The sequence below is a fragment of the Mustela nigripes genome, chromosome 4 (assembly GCF_022355385.1).
Source record: "Mustela nigripes isolate SB6536 chromosome 4, MUSNIG.SB6536, whole genome shotgun sequence".
Classification (NCBI taxonomy): Eukaryota; Metazoa; Chordata; class Mammalia; order Carnivora; family Mustelidae; genus Mustela; species Mustela nigripes.
Window position 1 is genome coordinate 2,358,579 of NC_081560.1, and position 18,459 is coordinate 2,377,037.

The window sequence follows — 18,459 nt, forward strand, 5'->3', positions numbered from 1 at the left end:
GGGGCAGGCTATGACCCCGCCTAGGGAGGCGTGTTCTAGGACGCGGAGGAGGGCAGGGCTGCCAGGCAGGAGGAGCAGAAGCAGGGGAGCAGGGGGAGGAAGTGAGGGACCGGTGTTGGTCTGCCGTCGGAGCAGAGCTGACCCCCACGTGTGCCGTCGGCCATGCTCGCGCCGCCACTGTCGCTCTGACGACACGTCCTTTGCGGCATCTTCCAGAGGGGATTCCCAGTCCCATCTGCGTGACAGCAGAAGCCCCGGGGGCATCCTGAATGCAGGCATCGGACTCTGTTCTAATGGCTGGCAGGAGGTAGGGTAGACGTGGGCCTCCAGAGGTGGACCTTGGAGACCAGGCTAGCCCGTGTGACCGAGCTGGGTGGCTTTCGCTGGGGTCGCAGCTGAGGAGCCAAGGGAAGGGCTGAGATCCCGGATGCTCTGGGAGATAGCACAGAGAAGGAGAGAAGGCACCATCGACCCCCAAAGCCCGGGGCCTTGGGTGTCCTTAAGCAAGGAGCTGCCACCTGCTGCGACGCGGGGAGACCCGAGGGAAAGACCAGGGTTCCGCAGAGTGAATTTGAGCCTCCGGCCGAGCACCTGAGCGAAGGGGGTCTGCCTGCCTGCGGTCAGGGAGCCAGCACGAGGAGAGGTCCAGGGGCTCCCCCCGTTAGCAGACAGGAAGACGGAGCACCGGGAGGACCCAGCCGGGAGCCCAGGAGGCCAGTTGGAAGAGAAGACGCTGACCCAGAGGCCACGGGAGGAACGCAGACGCCTGTCCTGAGCGGAGGGGCAGACACGCGTCCTGAGGCGCCGGACTCCGGCACGATGGGGCCCATCAGACTTCTCGGCAGAGGAGCTCCGGGGAAGTGTGGGGCTGAAGAGCCGGGTCGGTGTGGATTCAAGAGGGAATTTGAGGGAGAAAACGCAGACGTCAAGAAAGCCAGCCTTGTCGGCGCGCGCGAGCAGAGGAAGGATGTTCCAGCTGGGAACCCAAGGCCAGGGAGTCCGCGGGCCAGCGGGGGCGGCCGGCCGGGAGCAGCGGCCGAGAAGCGGCTCCACGGGGACAAGGTCTTCAGCAGGCGGGCGGGTGGGGCTGCGGAGCAGGCCGGGAGCTGGCCTCGCACAGGAGCGGGGACAGGGACAGCGGGCACGGCGGGGGCCCCCGCGGGCAGGCTGGCAGAGCCGGTGGCCAGCACGACGGACCTGCCGTCCTGCTCCTGCCGCGGGAGGCCCGGGATCACCCGAGGGAGCGGAGACGCCCACAGTGTGGACGGGGGCGCACGGGAAACACGCCGAGAGTGACCGCGACGGAGGACCCCACCTGGGATGCAAGGCCGGGATCACGGGGTCTGAGGGCTCCCGGTGAGCTCCGTGAGCCCCAGCTCCAGGGGGAAGGAAGGCGCTCGAGGCGGCGAGCAAGCACGGCCTGCAAACTGACCTGCGGTGAGGGGGGAAGCCTCACGCTGGGTTGAGGCGGGGCCGGGAGAACCACTGGCCGCCACCCCGGGGGGCGCTGGGCTCCTGGGCCTGTGATGTCCCGAGGGCTTTCCTAGCCATGACAATGACCATGCGGGCCTGGCACTGGGTGGCTCCGAGTAGGGGAGAGGGCGGCCCATCTCGGGAGGACCGTGCTGGGGAAGTGACAGACGTCATGACGGAGAGGACAGGGAGCTAGGTCAGCCGGCGGCGGCGGGGAGGATGCGCGGCCCTCCCTCCGCCAGTGACGGCCGCCGGCAGAGCGGGGAGCTGGAGTCTCATCTCTGGTTCTCGCAAGGATGTGGGGTCGCAGGCCAGGTTACCTGAGGAAGCGGAGGGCCCCTCGTTCACCCTAGACCCCGAGGCATTGGGAAGGCAAGGGAGAAATGCAGCGACACCCTCCAGGCCGTGGCCTTGGCTCGCAGGGTGGGGCGGGGGGTGCCAGGGCGAGCCCCTGGGGACGACCCCATGCAGGGATGCAGGAGGCAGGGGCCTGGCAGCCTGGGTGGGCTCTGGGCCGGCTTACAGGATGAGCGTGAGCCCGGGAACATGGCACCGCGGGGGCTTCGTGGCTGGAGGACACGGGCTCAGGGTTGCCCCGGCTCCACAGTCCTGGAGCCCTCAGCACCGCCCCCCCAAGGCCAGGTTTCCGTCCCATTCCTGCACCATGAATGGTGTGGGGGGGGTCAGGGGTGCCACCAGGGATGCACAGGCTGGGGGGGCGGGCATGGGGGACCCGCCAGGTGTCCCGGACCTGGCCCCACTCCCCCACCACCCGAGCTCAGCTGGGGGTCTTGCCCCTGATCTGCCTGGGCCAGCCCCTCGCACCCCAGCTTCCCACACCCACCCTCTGGCCCCCAAACCCTGCCAGCTCCCTGACCCTCCCCACCCTCCATTCCAGACATCTGTGAGGGTTCCTGGCACAAGTCAGGGCACGAGGCACTGGGTGGGCGTCCCGACACCAGCAGACACGCGTCTGGAAACCGAGTCGCCTCCACCGAAGCTGATGAGGGGGCCCCGCGGCCCAGCTAAAGCAGCCTTGGTCGCCCCCCGGCTGAGGGCGGGAGTCTGGCCAGGTGCGGGAAGGAGACCCTCTGCCTCCCAGTGCACGTGCAGGAACACCCCAGTGCAGCCAGAAGACACCAGTGGGCGTGCGTCTCAGAGCCGCCACGCTCGCCAGTCCGAGGACGGCACCGGGGAGCTTCCCTCCAGCCCAGACACCGTGCCATGCTGTCCCTTCCTGGAGCCACATGCCCCCCGCGCGTCACTCCTGCTCAAGGACTCACGCTCCACCCGTCTCCCCCTTCAGACTCACCAGGGAGTCATCCCCTTCCAGTGGAGGAATGTGCGCCTTGGGGGGGCGGAAGGAGCCGGGGGTGCAGCTCGGGCACAGACCCCGCCCGCATGCAGCCCCCCACAAAGCCCTCCACCACCGCCGGTGTGTGGGCCTGAGCGGGCACCAGGCATGGACACAGGAATCCCGCAAGGAGCGCCCTTCCCCTAGGGTCTCCCGCTCACTACCCGACACCCAGAGGCATTTCCAGCCCCATCTTCTGCAGAGACCCCATCATTCAAGGCGAAGGCCAGGTTTTAGAGACCTTGCCCATGGAGTATGGATTAAAATGGGGGAAAAAATGGTTTTGGCTTCGATCACTAGCCATGTTCAGATTCTGGTTTAGGGTTAAAAAGTCCATTAAGTTGAATCTAGGAAATCAATCCAAGTGTAGACCTCAGTGGGGCGTCACTTCCTGCTGTTTTCCCCAAATCAGCCTCTTCTCCGGCCTTCCCTCCTCCTCACTCAGACCCGGACAGAGGTTCTCATCCCCGCGGTCAGGGACCTGATGGCATGTGCCGCAGGGGGACTCCGGCAGTACCAATCATGTCAGGCCGCCGCCCATGCTTGGCGGGACCCAAGGCCCTCCCGCCCGCCTCCTCGTGAGAGCACCGTGGTCATCCCCCCATGGTGGCCGTGGTCACTAGATTCAAGCAGGTACCATGCAGAGAGGTCAACCAAGAGAAGGGACCTTGGCCTTGAGTCCCGCAACAGGGGCTTGGGGTGGAGAGTGACGGTCACTCCCGAGACGGGACACGGGGGGTTATCTTTCATCCCATCAGTCAAGTGAGCCCGTATCACCCACACAACTCGGGGGATTTAACGAGGCTTGATCATCACGAGACAAGCCCTCTTCCTACAGGTAAGAAAGGTGGGCTTCGCGAGGCGGGGAGCGGTGCAGCCACCGAGCAGCCCCGACTCTCATTCCGGCACAGGGGCGCAGGTGAGCCAAGGTCGGGGTCTCAAAGGTTTCCTCCAACGGGGGAGGGCGAGTTACTTTAAAGATACTTTGCTCTCAGAAGAGACCAGAAATCAGGAGCACTCCGGAGCCACATGGTAATATAAGCGTGGGTGATGCAGGAAACGCCCCGGGCCACTTCCCAACAGAAACTGGGCGTCGCGCGCAGTGGTGGTACACGGGTGTGACATTAAAGGTGACCGGTGTTCTCCGGCTTCAGTGTACAAATGTCCTCTGAAAAGCTGTAGCAAGTATTTGTAATGCCTTAAAAAACGTAAAAGAAAATATAACTCCCTCCAACCAAAGCAGCACAGCGTCAGCAGAGATCTCTGCACGGAATGCGGGTACGGTGCGGCAGCACGGCCGCTCTGACCTTCCTGCGGGTCCGCCTGTTAGAGGCCATTTCCAAGCCGGTGCTGATGGCAGAGGGGGCATACCGGGGGGCCTGGGGACACTCCCTGTCCTCGGCGGAAACAACCTGCCAGTCTTCTGGGGTTGGTGGGGGCACAGTGCTGTCCACGTGGCGGAGACGAGGGACGGACCACATCTGAGCGGCGAGATCAAAGAAAAGCTCCAAACAGAACAGAAGTGCAAAGCATTTTATTAACAAGTCTTTCAAATTACAGTACAGTCCGAGACACGTCTCGGCACGCAGTCACACAAATGATACACACAGTACATTTTTTCCGACCATGTCACTACTGTTCTTCACATGAATTCCTGATCAAGCTGTCACAGGGATTAGCGCAAGTGAAAACTGGGGTAAAGTGAGGCAGCGCATCTCCCACAGTGGCAAGTGGAGTGTCTGGTAGAAAACACGCAGCAGACCCACCCAGAGGAAAAGCAACTCAGTCATCTGGTGGTTTCTGAACTCTCAACGCGCTCCCCGCACACACAGCGTGCGACTCCGCCTTGGAGCCGGCAGACGGCGGCCGGGCAGCGCCGCGCGTTACGGTTAGGAAGGATCACAGCGAGAGCGGTAACAAAGGGTTAAAGAAGCCACCACTTCCAGCGGAAAAACCGGCGCGCCCCAACTAACACTGAACTCATGCACAAGAGGTCCTGCAAAAGTAGAGGCGAAACAAGGGGTGAGTAGGGCAGCGGCCCGCGAGCGGCGCGCCGGCGGCCGGGGCGCCCGCGCTCCTGCAAGCCAAACTGCAAAGTAACGGAAGTCAGCCGTCGCTTCTCCAGCGGACACCTGGGGGACAAAGCGTGAGTAAAAACCTGTCAAAGCAAAGGATGAGATGCAACCGAACTGAAACACGGTGCAGAGACATGCACGAGGTGCTCGCACCCCCTCCCCGAGGGCTTCTGGACGGGAGACCCGACAGAGGAGCCGGAAAGGATGCAGCGCCGGCGGCCGACCAGGAAGCCCACGGGGCCGACCAGGAAGCCCACGGCCGAGGCAGGCGGGGAGGAGGAGGAGGACATCCGGGGAGGAGGAGCTCCAGGAAAGCGATTTTCCAGAAGGGGGAGGAGCTCTCAGCGGGGCTGGGTTTGGGGAGGAAAAGTGCAAGAGAACAGGAAGGAGGGGGGCACCCGACACGGGGCAGCAGCTCGGAACGGAAAGATCTCGGGCTTCGCTGTCGTCAAACCTGGAAATTAAAGTGTGGAATGAAAGACGAAGACAGGAGTTAAAATCCTCACAGAGGAAAAGCGATCCTGGATCCCAGGCCTGTGGAGAGCAAAGACAGATGATCAGCACAAAGGCTCGCTTGCCCTGAAGCTCAGAGGGTGACCGTGTGCTGTGTGTTGCTGGTTCAAACGCCCACATCGGAGCCTAAGCCAACACCGCAGGCTACAAAACGGAGAGAGTGCTTTAAAAATCAGCTTCCACTACGTGTGCCCTTACGAAGAAAACTAACTTTAAAGAAAAATCATGGCTAAGAGAACTCCAGGCTCTACTTTCTAGAGTATATTACTAAATACAGTATATATTAAAATAGGTCACTCTGCAATGTATTAAAAATTTTAAACTATGTTGTTTCTCTTTAAAGGGCCTCTATTTTTCTACATACGTTTTAAAATAAGTAAATTAAAACAGCAAAATACCAACATAATCTTTTTACATTTTAGTTGGTTAAATATAAAAGGGAAAAGCAATTTCTCACTAAAGATACCTGCTCTGCCTGCCTGTCTCAACAAGATTTCCGACCACAACACGGCACAGAAGGGAGAGAGTTAAGAGTTTTAAAAACATTCTCTAGAACAGGCAGGTCACAACGTGTAAAACCAATGATCCTTCCCAACCACGCGCTACCAGAAGAAGGTACACCTGGGATCCAATATGAATCAGGGAGTTCTGCTTTGGTTCTAGGACATAAAACCATGGGCGCTTTAAATGATGACAATTAAATAGGTTGCAAAAAACCTTACACAAAATCCTTAGGATTTACTAGTGAATCAAGGCCAAGTGCCTTGGGAGAGTTCATATTTACCGAAATAAAGCTTCATTCACAAGTTTTAAAAATAGTTGAGAAGATTAATCAAAATGCTCATTAAACATAGTAAAATATCTAAACTTTCCCCTGCATGATCTAAACTCGTGGCTTCCTTCACAGGAGGTGGGGCTGGGGGCAACCGGCTCCTGGCTGGCTCTGTCCCCTCCCATTAAGGAAACCCCTCTTCAGAATAATGTCACTTAAAAATCTGTAAAGAACCAACAAGGGTTCTCTCAGAAGCCCCCCCCACCCCCACCGCGAATAATAAAAAAGGGGGTGGGTGCTGGGACTCAGTGCCTGACTAAAAGAAGGAAGATCAGGTCTACCAGTGAGCATGGAAGACTCCCGAGTCCTCCGAGCAAGAAGGGGGGGGGGGGATCCAAAACGGCCCCGAGAAGGGCAGCGTGCCAGGCAGGGAGCCCAGAGCCATCCGCGGAGGGCGGCCCGAGCCGATCGGGGATGCACGTCCTGCCGGCCCGGCGCAGGGGCTCTCTGGGGAGCTACGTGTGGCGAGGGGGGGCTCAAGGGTGTCCCGCACTCGGCACACAGACCCCTACCAAAACCCAACTGTCCGCAACAGGGTCCCTGTCAGTCCAGCGATCCACCAGCACGGTGAGCTTACCTTCAATTAAACAACAAAGAAATTAATTAAAACAAAAACAAAAACAAAACAAAACAAAAAACCAAAATAAACAGAACAAAACCGAAAACCAAAAGCCAAAAGAAAATGAAAGAAAAAAGAATGGAAAGGATCGTCTCTCAACACCAACCCTCTGAGCAAGGCCCCACGTCCCCGCGTCTCCAGCCCAGGGAGCCAGTCCGGCCTCCTCCTGAGGAAGAGCTCAAGGCCCACACGGGGAATGGTGACTCTCCAGACGGGCGGGCGCCCTCCGGTCCCCAGCGAGAGCCGCCTGCGGGCCCTCCCGTCTCCCAACCTGACTGGCCGACTCCTCTTAAAGAGTCTGTGTGTCTGAGGTTCATTATAAATCTCATTACAACTCCTCCGTTCTGCAAACCCCCCGACCCCCACCCCTCCACCCTGGACGCTCCCAATGTCCGGCCACCGGCAACAAAGTCTTCTGCGGGTTAAGTAAGGACAATGTTCTTCGAGACGGACCCCTAGGTGCGCGATCTGAGCTGAGTCGCGATTCAGAGATGTCCCAGAACCCCGCGTCGACAAGCGTTCATCCAGGACCAGTACAAATCAAGAGAAAACAAGCCCGTGAAAAGCAGTCATGAAGCCCCCCCTCCCCCCGCCAGTCCCCCCGGGGCAATGGGTACCGGCACCTACACGGGACGCTGCCTGTCCAGAGGGGGGGGACCCCTCAACATTTCTTTTGGGGAAAAAAACAGAATTTCTCCTTTAGAAAAGTATCGTTAGAAGGACTTAACAAAGTGGCCGGACCAACGGCAGTGCTCGGAGAAGCGGCTCCGCGAGCTTACATTACAGCACAAAGTCAAAACAAGACAATGCAGGAAGAAAAAGTGCCTCGGCTCCACAGAACCTACTCCGATCACCTTACGCGGTACTCTGCTATTTACTGACTCAAGCTTCCTGAATTTGGGAACAAATAATACACAGGTCAGGATAAATGTATTGACTTACTACCATCTTTATAAAAATCGAATATACACAAAACACATCAACAGTTATGGACTGTGTCCGCGCAACTTCCATACGACAACACAAAAGAACTAACAAAGAGCTAAGATTGTTGCTGAATTGAAAGCATTTCCAATTAACATTTTAATTTTAAAAGGTCCGTATTTACACAGTATGTTAAATGCTTCTGCATCTCATTTTAAATGCATGATAAATAAAGAACAAAGATAATGGTTGCAACAGATCTTCTAAGAGGGCTCAGCTGACGGTGCTCTGATTTCACTGCGGAAAGCACACCGACCACGACCACGGCAATAATGTTACCTTCTAATTCTGCTCCCTCCCTTTCTGGCAGTCCCCTTCGAGGAAACTAAGGCTTTGCTCCGGGGCAGTGCCCGGCGCGGGAGGCGGAGGCACTGAGCCTTCTCACCCCTTGGCCCGAGGCTTTCAAGAACGTCACAGCAAGAGAAGCCTCCGTGTGTGCAGACGGTTAGAGGACACACACGTCCCAGACACCCGTGTCCTACTGAGACAACACCAGAAGCAGACCTGAAAGTCGTCGCAAGGTCCGTCTTCAACAGAGGAGGCCATGCAGGACTGACAAGCGGACCGCGTGGACGAGGAGGTGCGTTTCTGGGCCTGCTCTCAGAGACAACGCGCAGCCCTTTGGCGTCAAGGCCCAGCACACTCCGACTACCCCGTTCTATGGCAGCAGGTGGCCCTGGGTGATACAGCAAGTCCACCAACCGAGAGCCTGCCCACGGCCCCGCGTGGGGCAGGGGCCCACGTGCTCTCGAGGACAGCTTCCAGGCCGTCAAGCTCTTCACCTCAACACAGCGCCCACTGGACTGAACCAAACCAACTACGCTTTGAAACCACCTCAGCCCTGCCGTATCTGCCGGTGCCCAGAGTGGCCAGGACAGCCCGTGGACGCCGGTGAGGCCCTGGCACGACACCACCTCCCATGGCATCGCTGGGGCCCTCGGGAACCAGCGAGGCTGGGCGCCTCGGCTGGAGGGTGTTCCAGGGCATCCTAGGACCGCCTGCTTGCCCCCTGGCACCGGACCTTCTGCAAAGCAGCCGCCAACCACCAGCACCGTCTTCCGGCCGACCCCTACCACGCGCTGCCACTTCGGGAGCCGCGCCGCAGCAAGCCCCGCGGGGTCTGAACACTCCCCCGCGGCTCAGGGAGCTTCAACTAGAAACAACTAGAAATGTCACCTCGGGGAACATGACGACACAGGCTCCCAGGGCCCCCAGAAGGCTGAGAGGTGGCAGGCTCCCACCTCGTCCAACTCCACTAAGCAGCCCGACAGGCGGTCTCCGGCATGAACACCGCTAGTGGGCAGAGTCTGCCCGGCCCCCAGTGCTGGCTCAGACGGTCCAGGTCCACACCACAATAAACCCACAACAATGCGCCTTCTTCGTGAGCAGAAACACTGAATAAGGCACTTTTTAAAATCTGCCCAGAATGAACTTCACTAAACGCTGCTGTACAGAAAGGAAGGGTCTCGGCTGAAGGGCCCTACCCAGAACCCCTCAGGCGGGTTCAGGGCACTACGAACAAATGCCGTCTGCACTTTGGGCCTGGCAGTCCCTCGTGCCACACTGCACGAGGGGGCACCCGCTCCTGTCCGCGGAGGACGGAACAGCCCTGCTCAAAAGGCCTTCCAAAACAAGAAGTTCATCAAAGTGATGCCAACTAGGTTCCCAAAGAACGTCTAAGTCACCAAGCCAGGGACGCAAATATGCCCCTTTGGGATGCATTTAAAACAAGGGAAAAAAACCCAGCGGGTGTTCAAGCTCCGGGCCGGCCCTCCACCTCGCATGGTACACGTGAACTGTCGCCAGCCTGACAGGGGAGTCCAGAGGGCCGCAAGGTGGCCACGCTACGGGCACCTCCTCTAGGCCCAGGGAGGTCAAGTGGGGCCTGCCAGGGCTGCTGCCTGATGTGGGAAGGGTGCAGAGGGGCGGGAGTCCCCTCTGGCACTGGGAATACACAGGGCGCTTCTGGAGCAGTCACAGGAAGCAGGATCTCCACAGCCAGTGCCGCTTCCAGCCACCGCACACCCCGCTTTCCAGGACATGCAACTGTCAGTCGCAACCACCCGCGTTTTAATCCACGTTTTTTCCAAGAGCCTTTGGAAGGCTTTCTGAGAAGACAGCGCAAGTCACGCGTGGCCGGGAAAACACCTGTCTAGCCTGCACTGAAGATAAGTGCAACCATTATCAAGTATTCTTTGCTATGAAAAACTACTTAAGAATCTGTGACGTTAATGTCCCTTCCTGAAGCTAAGTGACCGATGACACGGTGCGACCACGAGGAGCGATGTCTACATGCATGTGAGCACTTGGAAAACAAAAGCAAACGCAAACTGTAGTTCTCTGTGCTGACACCAGGACGTGAAGCGGTCTAACAGCAAACCCCAGTCCGCCGTGTCCCCAAGTCCAGCTGTGCTGGCGTCGACACTGGGCTGTGCGCCGCTCCGGACAACAGCCACGCGAGGCTGCAGACGGAGAGGCCTACGCTCGCGGGGACTCCGCGCTGCCACTTCCTCGAAGAAACCCCACAGCGCGGGCAGTGTCAGGTCAGCATCTCCTGCCAGACGTCACTCAACAATCAGGGCCACGTTTATGTGGGACAAATCTATCATGTGCCTGTGGAAATGCAAACCAACAGTCAGCATTAACTTGACGCCACGCATCGGCAGTCAACTTAGCGAGGTACCAGGTCCGGATCCACAAAATCATCAAAACTGCAGGCGGACAGAGAAGACCGATACAAAAACGGGCAGGTGACCCGCAGGAGAGAAGAGAGAGCCATGACGCTCTTTACACACTCCTGGTGCGTCTGTCCGGCAGCAGGTGGGCGCGCACATGCGGACAACACCGAGCTGCCTCAGCGGACGGGCTCTCCCACCACCCCCCCACAGCACCCTGACCACGGAATACACCGGATACCTGTGGAATTTCTGCTGAAATGCTAACGCATGAGCTGGTTCCTTGAACTTAGCTATGGCTTTCCGTTGCTGGGGAAGCATCTGTAAACTCTAGAGAAAAAAAAAAAAAAAAAAAAAGAAACGTGTTAAGAGCATGTTGTACGTGCTTAAAAAAAAACCCAAACACCCAACATATTTATACGGTAGCTTTCACACAGAATTCGAGTCCAGGCTGACACTTGGATCGATGCAGAAAATTCTATCTCCCTGGCAATTTTTCGTACCTTATCCAAAGAATCTAACCCCAAACAGTCACTCCTATGAGTAGCCCCCAGCCAGGTTCGTCCGGCCACACAAGCCACTCAATCTTCTCCCTCAACCTTCTCTGTGAGGCCCGCTGGTGACACTCGTGGAGAGTCACCTCCTGTCCACACGCCCTCCTGCCCTCGCTAAGCTTTCCGGAAGAGCAGTACCCATCACCCGGGGGGAACTGCTGTTTAGCGACGGGACCCCACAGCTGCCGCTTTCCTCCATCTAGCTCGTCGTGACGAGGCACAGCGCGGCCAGTGGCGGCTGTCAGAGCAACCCGGTCCCACCGCACTGAGAAGATGATCACCGAGCAACACGGCAAATTCAACCTTCAGGTGCTAAAGAACCATTCCCCAAGCCACTGCTCTCTGCAGTGAAAACCAAGTACGTCTGTGCATAAGACAGAAGGACAGAAATGATCCACTGAGCAGAGAGGATCTTACTTGTCTAAAAAGCAAGCCCTGGACAGAGGTTATCTCGGGCCTGATCCTCACACCTGCCCTGAAGAGGGTGCGTGGCTCCGAGTTTTCCCTGAGGCCTTGGGATTTAGGGTCTGAGGATGCGGGAGAGGCAGGTCAAAGGAGGAAACCCGGGGACCCTCAGCCCCTCAGCCAGCCCCTCCCCAGGAGCCTGCTGTCTCCCAAGTATCCTGGTGACGAAGCCGGCTCAGCACGTGTCCCTGAAGGCCCAGCACAGGCTCCAGGCTCTGCAGCGGGCAGGGCGCAGCAGCTGAGGCCGGACCCTTGCTCACCCCAGGACACCTGCCCCGGGACTCGAAGCCTCAGTGCCTGGGCTTCCTAGTGAAGCAGAGCAACAAGGGGGAATATGCAGGGAACACATGACCCTTAGAAGTGCTGACCTATGTGACTCATTTTAACGCATGTTTCAAAGATCTACAATGGAAACACGTGGCTAAAAATACCAAGTATTCCTCATTTCAGTAACCGCAGGTGTCTACCAGTCAATACAGTGAGGAGAGCTTAAAAACGGAGCCACCTTCCCCAACGTCACCTTTTGGTGCTTCACGGGAAACTAAACCGTTTCAAGTTGGCCAGCCCCGGAGCGCTGAGCTGTGCGCGCAGAGCCTGGGAGGAGCAGCAGTCAGCGCTGCTGACCCGAGGACCCCTCCCCACCCCAATGACTGACCAGGAGCGGCCCCCTGGGTGGCGCTGAGCTGGGCCTGCCCTCCTGCGAGCCAAAGCAAGCGTGCTAGAGCACCAGGTTCCTCCTCTTCTTCGGGATATAAAAACTGGAACCAGAAGAGCTTTCCGGATGATTTCACTCCTCATTAAATGAGCGGCACACCGAAAGCACCACAAAGTGGTCTCTGATGAATGTCAATACCGCCGACCGGGAGGTGCACCCCGGGTACTGGACAGAGGCACCTTCTCCTCCAGGGGACCTGCCTCATGCTGCTGTGCCCACCGCCTGTGCCCCTTCCCGGAATGAGGTCAGTTGCTGCATCTCTGGGGCTCGGTCCCGGGTGGGGCGGCTGTGGGCAAAGAACTACGCCTCGGCTCCCGGCAGAGTCAGCGGCAGACCCCACCCCGGCCCCGAGCACCTGCACAGCCCACTGCCAGGCCCTTCCTTCCGGCTCTGCGGGCCTCTGGCCTGCTCTCCTCTCCAGCCACTGGGTCACAGGCACTGAGGCCCGAGGGGAGTGACTGCCGCCAGTGCGGAGACAGACCTCAGGCTCGCATCAGAACAACTCACCTAAACTCTCCTCTAAACATTTAAGAACTTTATTAGGAACACACAAGAAAAACTCATTTCCAACCGCGCGCAGGGGGAAAGCTAACACTCCAGCTTTCCCCGTGACTCCGCATTCCCAGAGGGGAGACCACTCCCCTCCCTGAGAGTAAGGAACTGTGCTTCTCTAAGTAGCAAAATGCATGAGACCTGGGGGGGCAGCTGCTCGCTGGGACACCCTGCCCACCCCCCGCCCCCCACCCCCGACATGGGGCCAGCCCCTCCCACCTGACACGCGAATGAACAGTGACGGGCTCTGACAGCCCCGCGGCTGGATCCCAGGAAGACGTCCATGTCACTCAGATCCCTGACCTCTTGTTCCCAATTAGGGAAAGTGCCTTCTCCTTCTCGGAAGCCCGTGCGTGCATGTGCATGTGCGTGTGATGCGCACACACTCAGATAAACTGCAATGTTATGAAGACACTATCAGGGTTCTGCAGCCCTGAAAATCCGTTTAGTCTTCTTCCCCCCGACCTCCAGTTAAGCACCTGCCTTTAGCTCAGGTCGTGATGATGTTGGGGTCCTGGAATGGAGTCCCGCATCCTGCCCTGGTGCTCCCCCAACTTGTGCTCTCTCTCGCAAATAAATGAAACCTTTGAAAATAAACAAGCTGCTTCCCCTAGCACTTTGGTGATCACTTCAAGCCAAGAATGCTAACAGCTGCTTTAAACACAAGTGAAACGGCTGCAGCCCTGAGCCAGACACCTGTGGGTGGGCCCCTCTGAGGCCCGCCAAGAGGCACGGAGAGCACAGAAGCTTCCCCCTGCGGCCAGCGCCACCGGCCTGTTCTCCGTGCCCAGCAGGACCGTGTCCCCGCAGCAGCGAACAGTACTGACCACAGAAAATGCACTCTGCATGGCAGGCAGCCCCCTCGCCACCCCCCGCACCCCGCAGCTTGTCAACAGGCTGGGTCAGGTCCCGTCTGCTCCGCAGACCAGTCGCTGTCCTTGCTCAAGTCCCAGGGCCTGGGCACACCCACCTGCAGTTCCTCAGGCTGACCCTGCTCGTGCTGAGCCAATGGCCCCCCACCACTGCCTCGCTGCTGGCCCGGCTTCCCTCCTGCTACACGAACCTGCCCGGGAAAACCCATGCGAGCGCCTTCTTTTAAGAGCTGTCGGGCTGTCACACGGAGCTCCTGAAAATCCGTTCTTCCTCTGGGTTCCCGACAGTTTTCAGGATGGGATTCCACAGTATAGCTTCGGAACGTGTGTCCACCGCTCTATTTTCTTCACACCTGTGGCATGGGTCCGTGGTCCACCTACGCCGACCATACCCAGCGCTTTCCTTCCCAGATGTCCTCAGCCGCAGAACGGCTGCACTACTGTCGCTGGGCAAGTAAGCCTCCTCCAACACCTCCTTGGTGGCTCAGAACCAGCCACGCTTCAGGGCAGACGAAGATGCGCCCCCGACAAACAGAGAGCAGGGCCCGGAGGGGCTGATCGGGAGCGCGCCCCCTTGGGGTCAGCACCACCTTCCAAGAGCACACCTGCCCCTGCAGCTGGGTTCGTCCTGTCTCACTCGCTGCCCATCAAGGGCAACATGGAGGTCAACGGCCTCGTCCACCCCTCAAGGTTTGCCAGGGCACCACGGAGAGCTACGAGGAGCGCTGAAGTTCTCGTGCAGGTGACCCAAGTGCGGGGGAGGGGGAGCGCTGTCGGAGCGCTACACACCGGCAAGAACTGGCAGCACCGGGACTTGCCCCAAAGCCTTGTTGCAGAGCCCGGTGTGGATGTGACCCGGTTGCAGGGGGAGGGGCTGTTGCAGCCTCCACAACAACCTGCCCGGGGCCTCCCCTACTCTGGACCCAGCTCAGGGACGACCCGCACGGCTGCTGGGCCGCAGAGAGAACGTGCAGGGCACCGTTGCCCCGTTCTCTGGACCGGTGGTATCAGTGACGATCACAGCTGGGAACTGGCCACAGAGTCTCATTAAGTGATTCCAAACGTTCTGCTTTTGTGAAGAAACGACTTTTTTGTTTCCACACCATGACATTTCAGTTATTTACAGGATAACAAATTTCTCTTCTTGGCACCATTTCAGGCACAACCTACCAAAAGGGGAAGTAAAGATAATGAAGCAAAAAAGCCACAGGTGCTTCAACCATGCTCTGTCCTGACCCCAAGAGCTCCCTTGGCTTCTGGGTTTCAGGACAGAGCAGGAGGTCAGGGTCACTCCTGCGGGAAGCCGTGCAGGTCACCAGCCAGCAGTTGGGCGTGCGCGACACTGCCCACAGCCGCCCCAGCCCCCCCCCCCGCGCCCCCGAGCAAGGTGCAGCTGCCTCCCGCTGGGTCTGCAGACCAAGGCATGGCCTTCTCGCAGATCAGGCTCCTGCCATCACTGCTGCGGAGCGCCCCGCGGCTCCCTCACTGTGCCCGCTCCCCTGAAACTCAGAACACGCCCTGCACTGCTCACGCTACCCCCTGGTTTTAACAGGTCTCTCTCTGCTCCGTAGAGGAGTCGTCAAAGAGAGGCCTTATACCGGACACTCTAGAGAGTCTTCTGAGCACCATTTAAGGGAATACCGCCTTCATCTAGAAGAAATGTGGCCGCCCCGTCACGGTCCAGTGTCACACTGAGCACGCCATTCCCGTTCCACGGTTCAGCGCCACGGTTTTCTCTAACGTAAAGGCCCAAAGGAACAGGGTACCTCCCTGCCCCAGACACCACTACTTGCTGTTACCCGAAGTGGACACAAGGTGGCACCAGAGCCCGCCGCACACACGAGCTCCGCGCAGGGCTTGGGCAAGGCCGCGGAAGGTCCGGGTCACTGGCGCCATCAGTTCCGGGCCTATCCGCACTTACGCCATGGGCGAGCCTCATCCCAAACATCCTTCTCCAGTGTGTAACCAGGGTCACTCTTCAGCTATCTAGCACTGGCAGGGCCTTGTTATGTTAGTTGTTTTTTTTGTTTTTGTTTTTTAATTAAGAAACTTGACCTTTTGTGAATACGGTGTTTATGAACTCCCCCTCAAAACCCTCCTATGGGACTGAGACGGGCAAGATGCGCGCTCTCTGTTCCCCAGGGAGGAAGGACAGGCCCCTCTCTAAGTGCTCCGTTCATCACACCCCAGGGAGCTCTCCGGGGCGGATGGAAGGTCACCTTCCACCCCATTTTTAGGGCACCCGGTGGAACCCAGAAACGCATTCTCCTCCTACTTTCCTCGCTTTCTAGCCTAGAACAAGGCATTAAATAGTCCTACGCCGTGTGTGGCTTTAGGTTCCCTCAACCAAACTTTATTTGTAACTAACCGATCTCCAGTACTTTTCTGAACAGGGGGGTGGGGGAGCCATACAAGAGATCTATAGGCCCCGAATGCAAAATTCAAAATTCAAGTTTTAAGATAAAGTTAAGACCATGGTGAATGCCCTGACAATGGTCCAAGCAGCAGTGTGGTGAGAAGCTGCCCGTGGTTCAGATATGGACCCTGACAACCACGTCCCACGAAGACACTCAGGAGAATTACCAAGACTCCTCGTGAGGAAGCAAAGCCATGACCACCGTGGAGAAAGCAGCCACGCCGTCACTCCCCAAGCCCGCAGGGCAACAGAGACACAAGCCATGAGACTGCCCACGAGCCCTCAGGAAACACCAAGCCTCAGAACCCCCAGATCCGGCTCTGGTTTGTTAGTCTGGACCCACTGTGAGGGGACCCCCGATTCTCCCCCACCGCACGGGAGACTCAGACCAGGACAATCACACGCTAAGGCACGTCCAGTGCCGTCAGATCTGCTCCGGCAAACCCGCCCCCATCGCGGGGACCTGTGCGCAGGGGCTGCCGGTGAAGGCAACGTGAAAGCCCCGGGGCATCACCGACCGTCTCTGCCGCACCCCTGCGCTGTCGGCCGCCCGGAACACAGAAGCCCAAGTGCTAACGTCCTATTATGACACACAGACAGACACGAACGCTCCCCTCTCCCTCCAGAAATGAAGAACAGGGTGGGTTTGAGAAGCATTTTCATCCACACCTCACAGGTAGTGACTGACTCTCAATGGTAGACAGATTTCAAACACATTAAGAATTATTTGTATCAATTCTAGTCTGAAAACTCTTCCCCATTCGCTCACGCAACAAGAGGCTGGGAAAGAGCCCGAGAGGAAAGCACGCGCGAATCTGAGGTTCGCAGTCCTCGTCTTGCTCACTGGGGTCTGGCGTGGTGCAGACGGCACCTGGCACGGGGAGGGGGGAGGGTGGGACCGGGGAAGGCCATGACTCGGACGCGGACGGGACACGACCCGAGAGACAAGGCTCAAGGAAACCCAGGCCAGCTGGCTCCTCTGCGGGTGTACCCGTGAGACCGGACGCAGAGGCTGGCGTTTGCGTGGACAACGCTATTTACCACGGACCTGGGCGCGCCTGCAGCCGGCTCAGCGGAGACTGCCCGTCGTAAGACAAAGAGATCAAACTATAGTCTGCGTTACTTCATGTTTGTAAAATCGAAACCAGGTTTCATAGTTGTTAACACGTGAGCTATTTCTCCAAATTAGGGCCAAGGAGGGTAGATGCTTTACAAGTTTCAAGTTATTACAACCGAGTGCACGACAGGGCAGAGCGTCCGGATACCGCGAGGACGCGGCAGGACTATTTCATATATTGCATAACTGAGCATCTGAAAATTTCCAAATAGTCGAAGGCAAAAGTTCTGATGTTAGGTATCCACAGTAAATAACATACGTGTCTTTCTTCTCAAATGTGAGATTTTAACATGAAGTAACCAAAAGGGAATTAATCGAGACCTAGCGGGTCCTGGAACGGGCCCCGGGAGACACACCTGAATGGGACCCACTGACGTCAGCAGGCTCTTCAGCTGGACGTCAGTCGTGGATGAGGAGAGCCCTTCGACGGACACGACGCAGGGCTGAGGCTTACACTCCACCACCCGGAGGTTCTGCTTGTTGGGCGTCAGGCGTCCCCGGCCCATCGCTCCGGCCGCGCCTCGGCCTCTTCCATGCATGAGGACCTGGCAACAGCAAAAGTACAGTTTGACTTTGAAGCTTTGGATTTTTTCCCTGCAGCTACTAAGATTATACAAGGGGACAAACAACTCAGAATCCATTACAATCGACCACGAGCTACGGGACTGGCTGTACGTTCACCCACCACCAGAGCAGACCTGAACGTCAAGGTGAAACTACCCCCACGAGTCTGGGCAGAGGCAAACGAAGACGCAGCAGCATCGCGTGTGCATCTACCGCGGTACCAAGCACAGGAGGAGGAGGAGGCACTTTCCACGTAACCATCGCTGGCAGATGCAGCGGCAGGACCAGAGCAGTTGAGAAACTTGTTTGGGTCTGGTCCTAACAACTCGAGAGCCCAAATTTCTCCCGGCGTACTCCAGGCCACATCCACGGGGACTGGTGCCACCATGCGCCCACAAGCCACAACGTTATGGACCCGAGGCTCCTCGTGACTCTGTGTGGCCGGCACCCTGAGAACCTGAGCAGGTTCTGTAGCTGGGGTCACCTCCCGTCTGCTGCACCATCCCGCACATCACAGCGCTTTCATACCCCCACCAAAACCCAAGCACAACGATGCCCGCACGCCCACCGCCACCTCAGTGACGAGGTCCCTGGTCTAAGGTAGGGCCCCGACCTCAGGAGATTTTTAAGTTGCCCACGGGTTCAAAACTACTCTTACGGGGTCTTTTCTAAAGAAGAG

General features: G+C 58.0%; 1 protein-coding gene across 9 annotated transcripts in view; it reads right to left on the reverse strand.

Annotated features, from left to right (window-relative positions):
- Nucleotides 1-4,345: 4,345 nt before the first annotated feature.
- The window catches only part of RBM33 (RNA binding motif protein 33), a 132,613-nt gene continuing 118,499 nt past the window's right edge, over nucleotides 4,346-18,459 (reverse strand). For all 9 annotated transcript variants that reach the window (XM_059396026.1, XM_059396025.1, XM_059396024.1 and 6 more), the window contains 3 exons: nucleotides 17,573-17,761; nucleotides 10,767-10,855; nucleotides 4,346-10,463 (listed from right to left, as the gene is read on the reverse strand). In XM_059396026.1, the coding sequence (XP_059252009.1) occupies nucleotides 10,415-10,463; nucleotides 10,767-10,855; nucleotides 17,573-17,761 (327 nt within the window). In that variant the 3' untranslated portion in view covers nucleotides 4,346-10,414. The remainder of the gene's footprint in view (nucleotides 10,464-10,766; nucleotides 10,856-17,572; nucleotides 17,762-18,459) is intronic.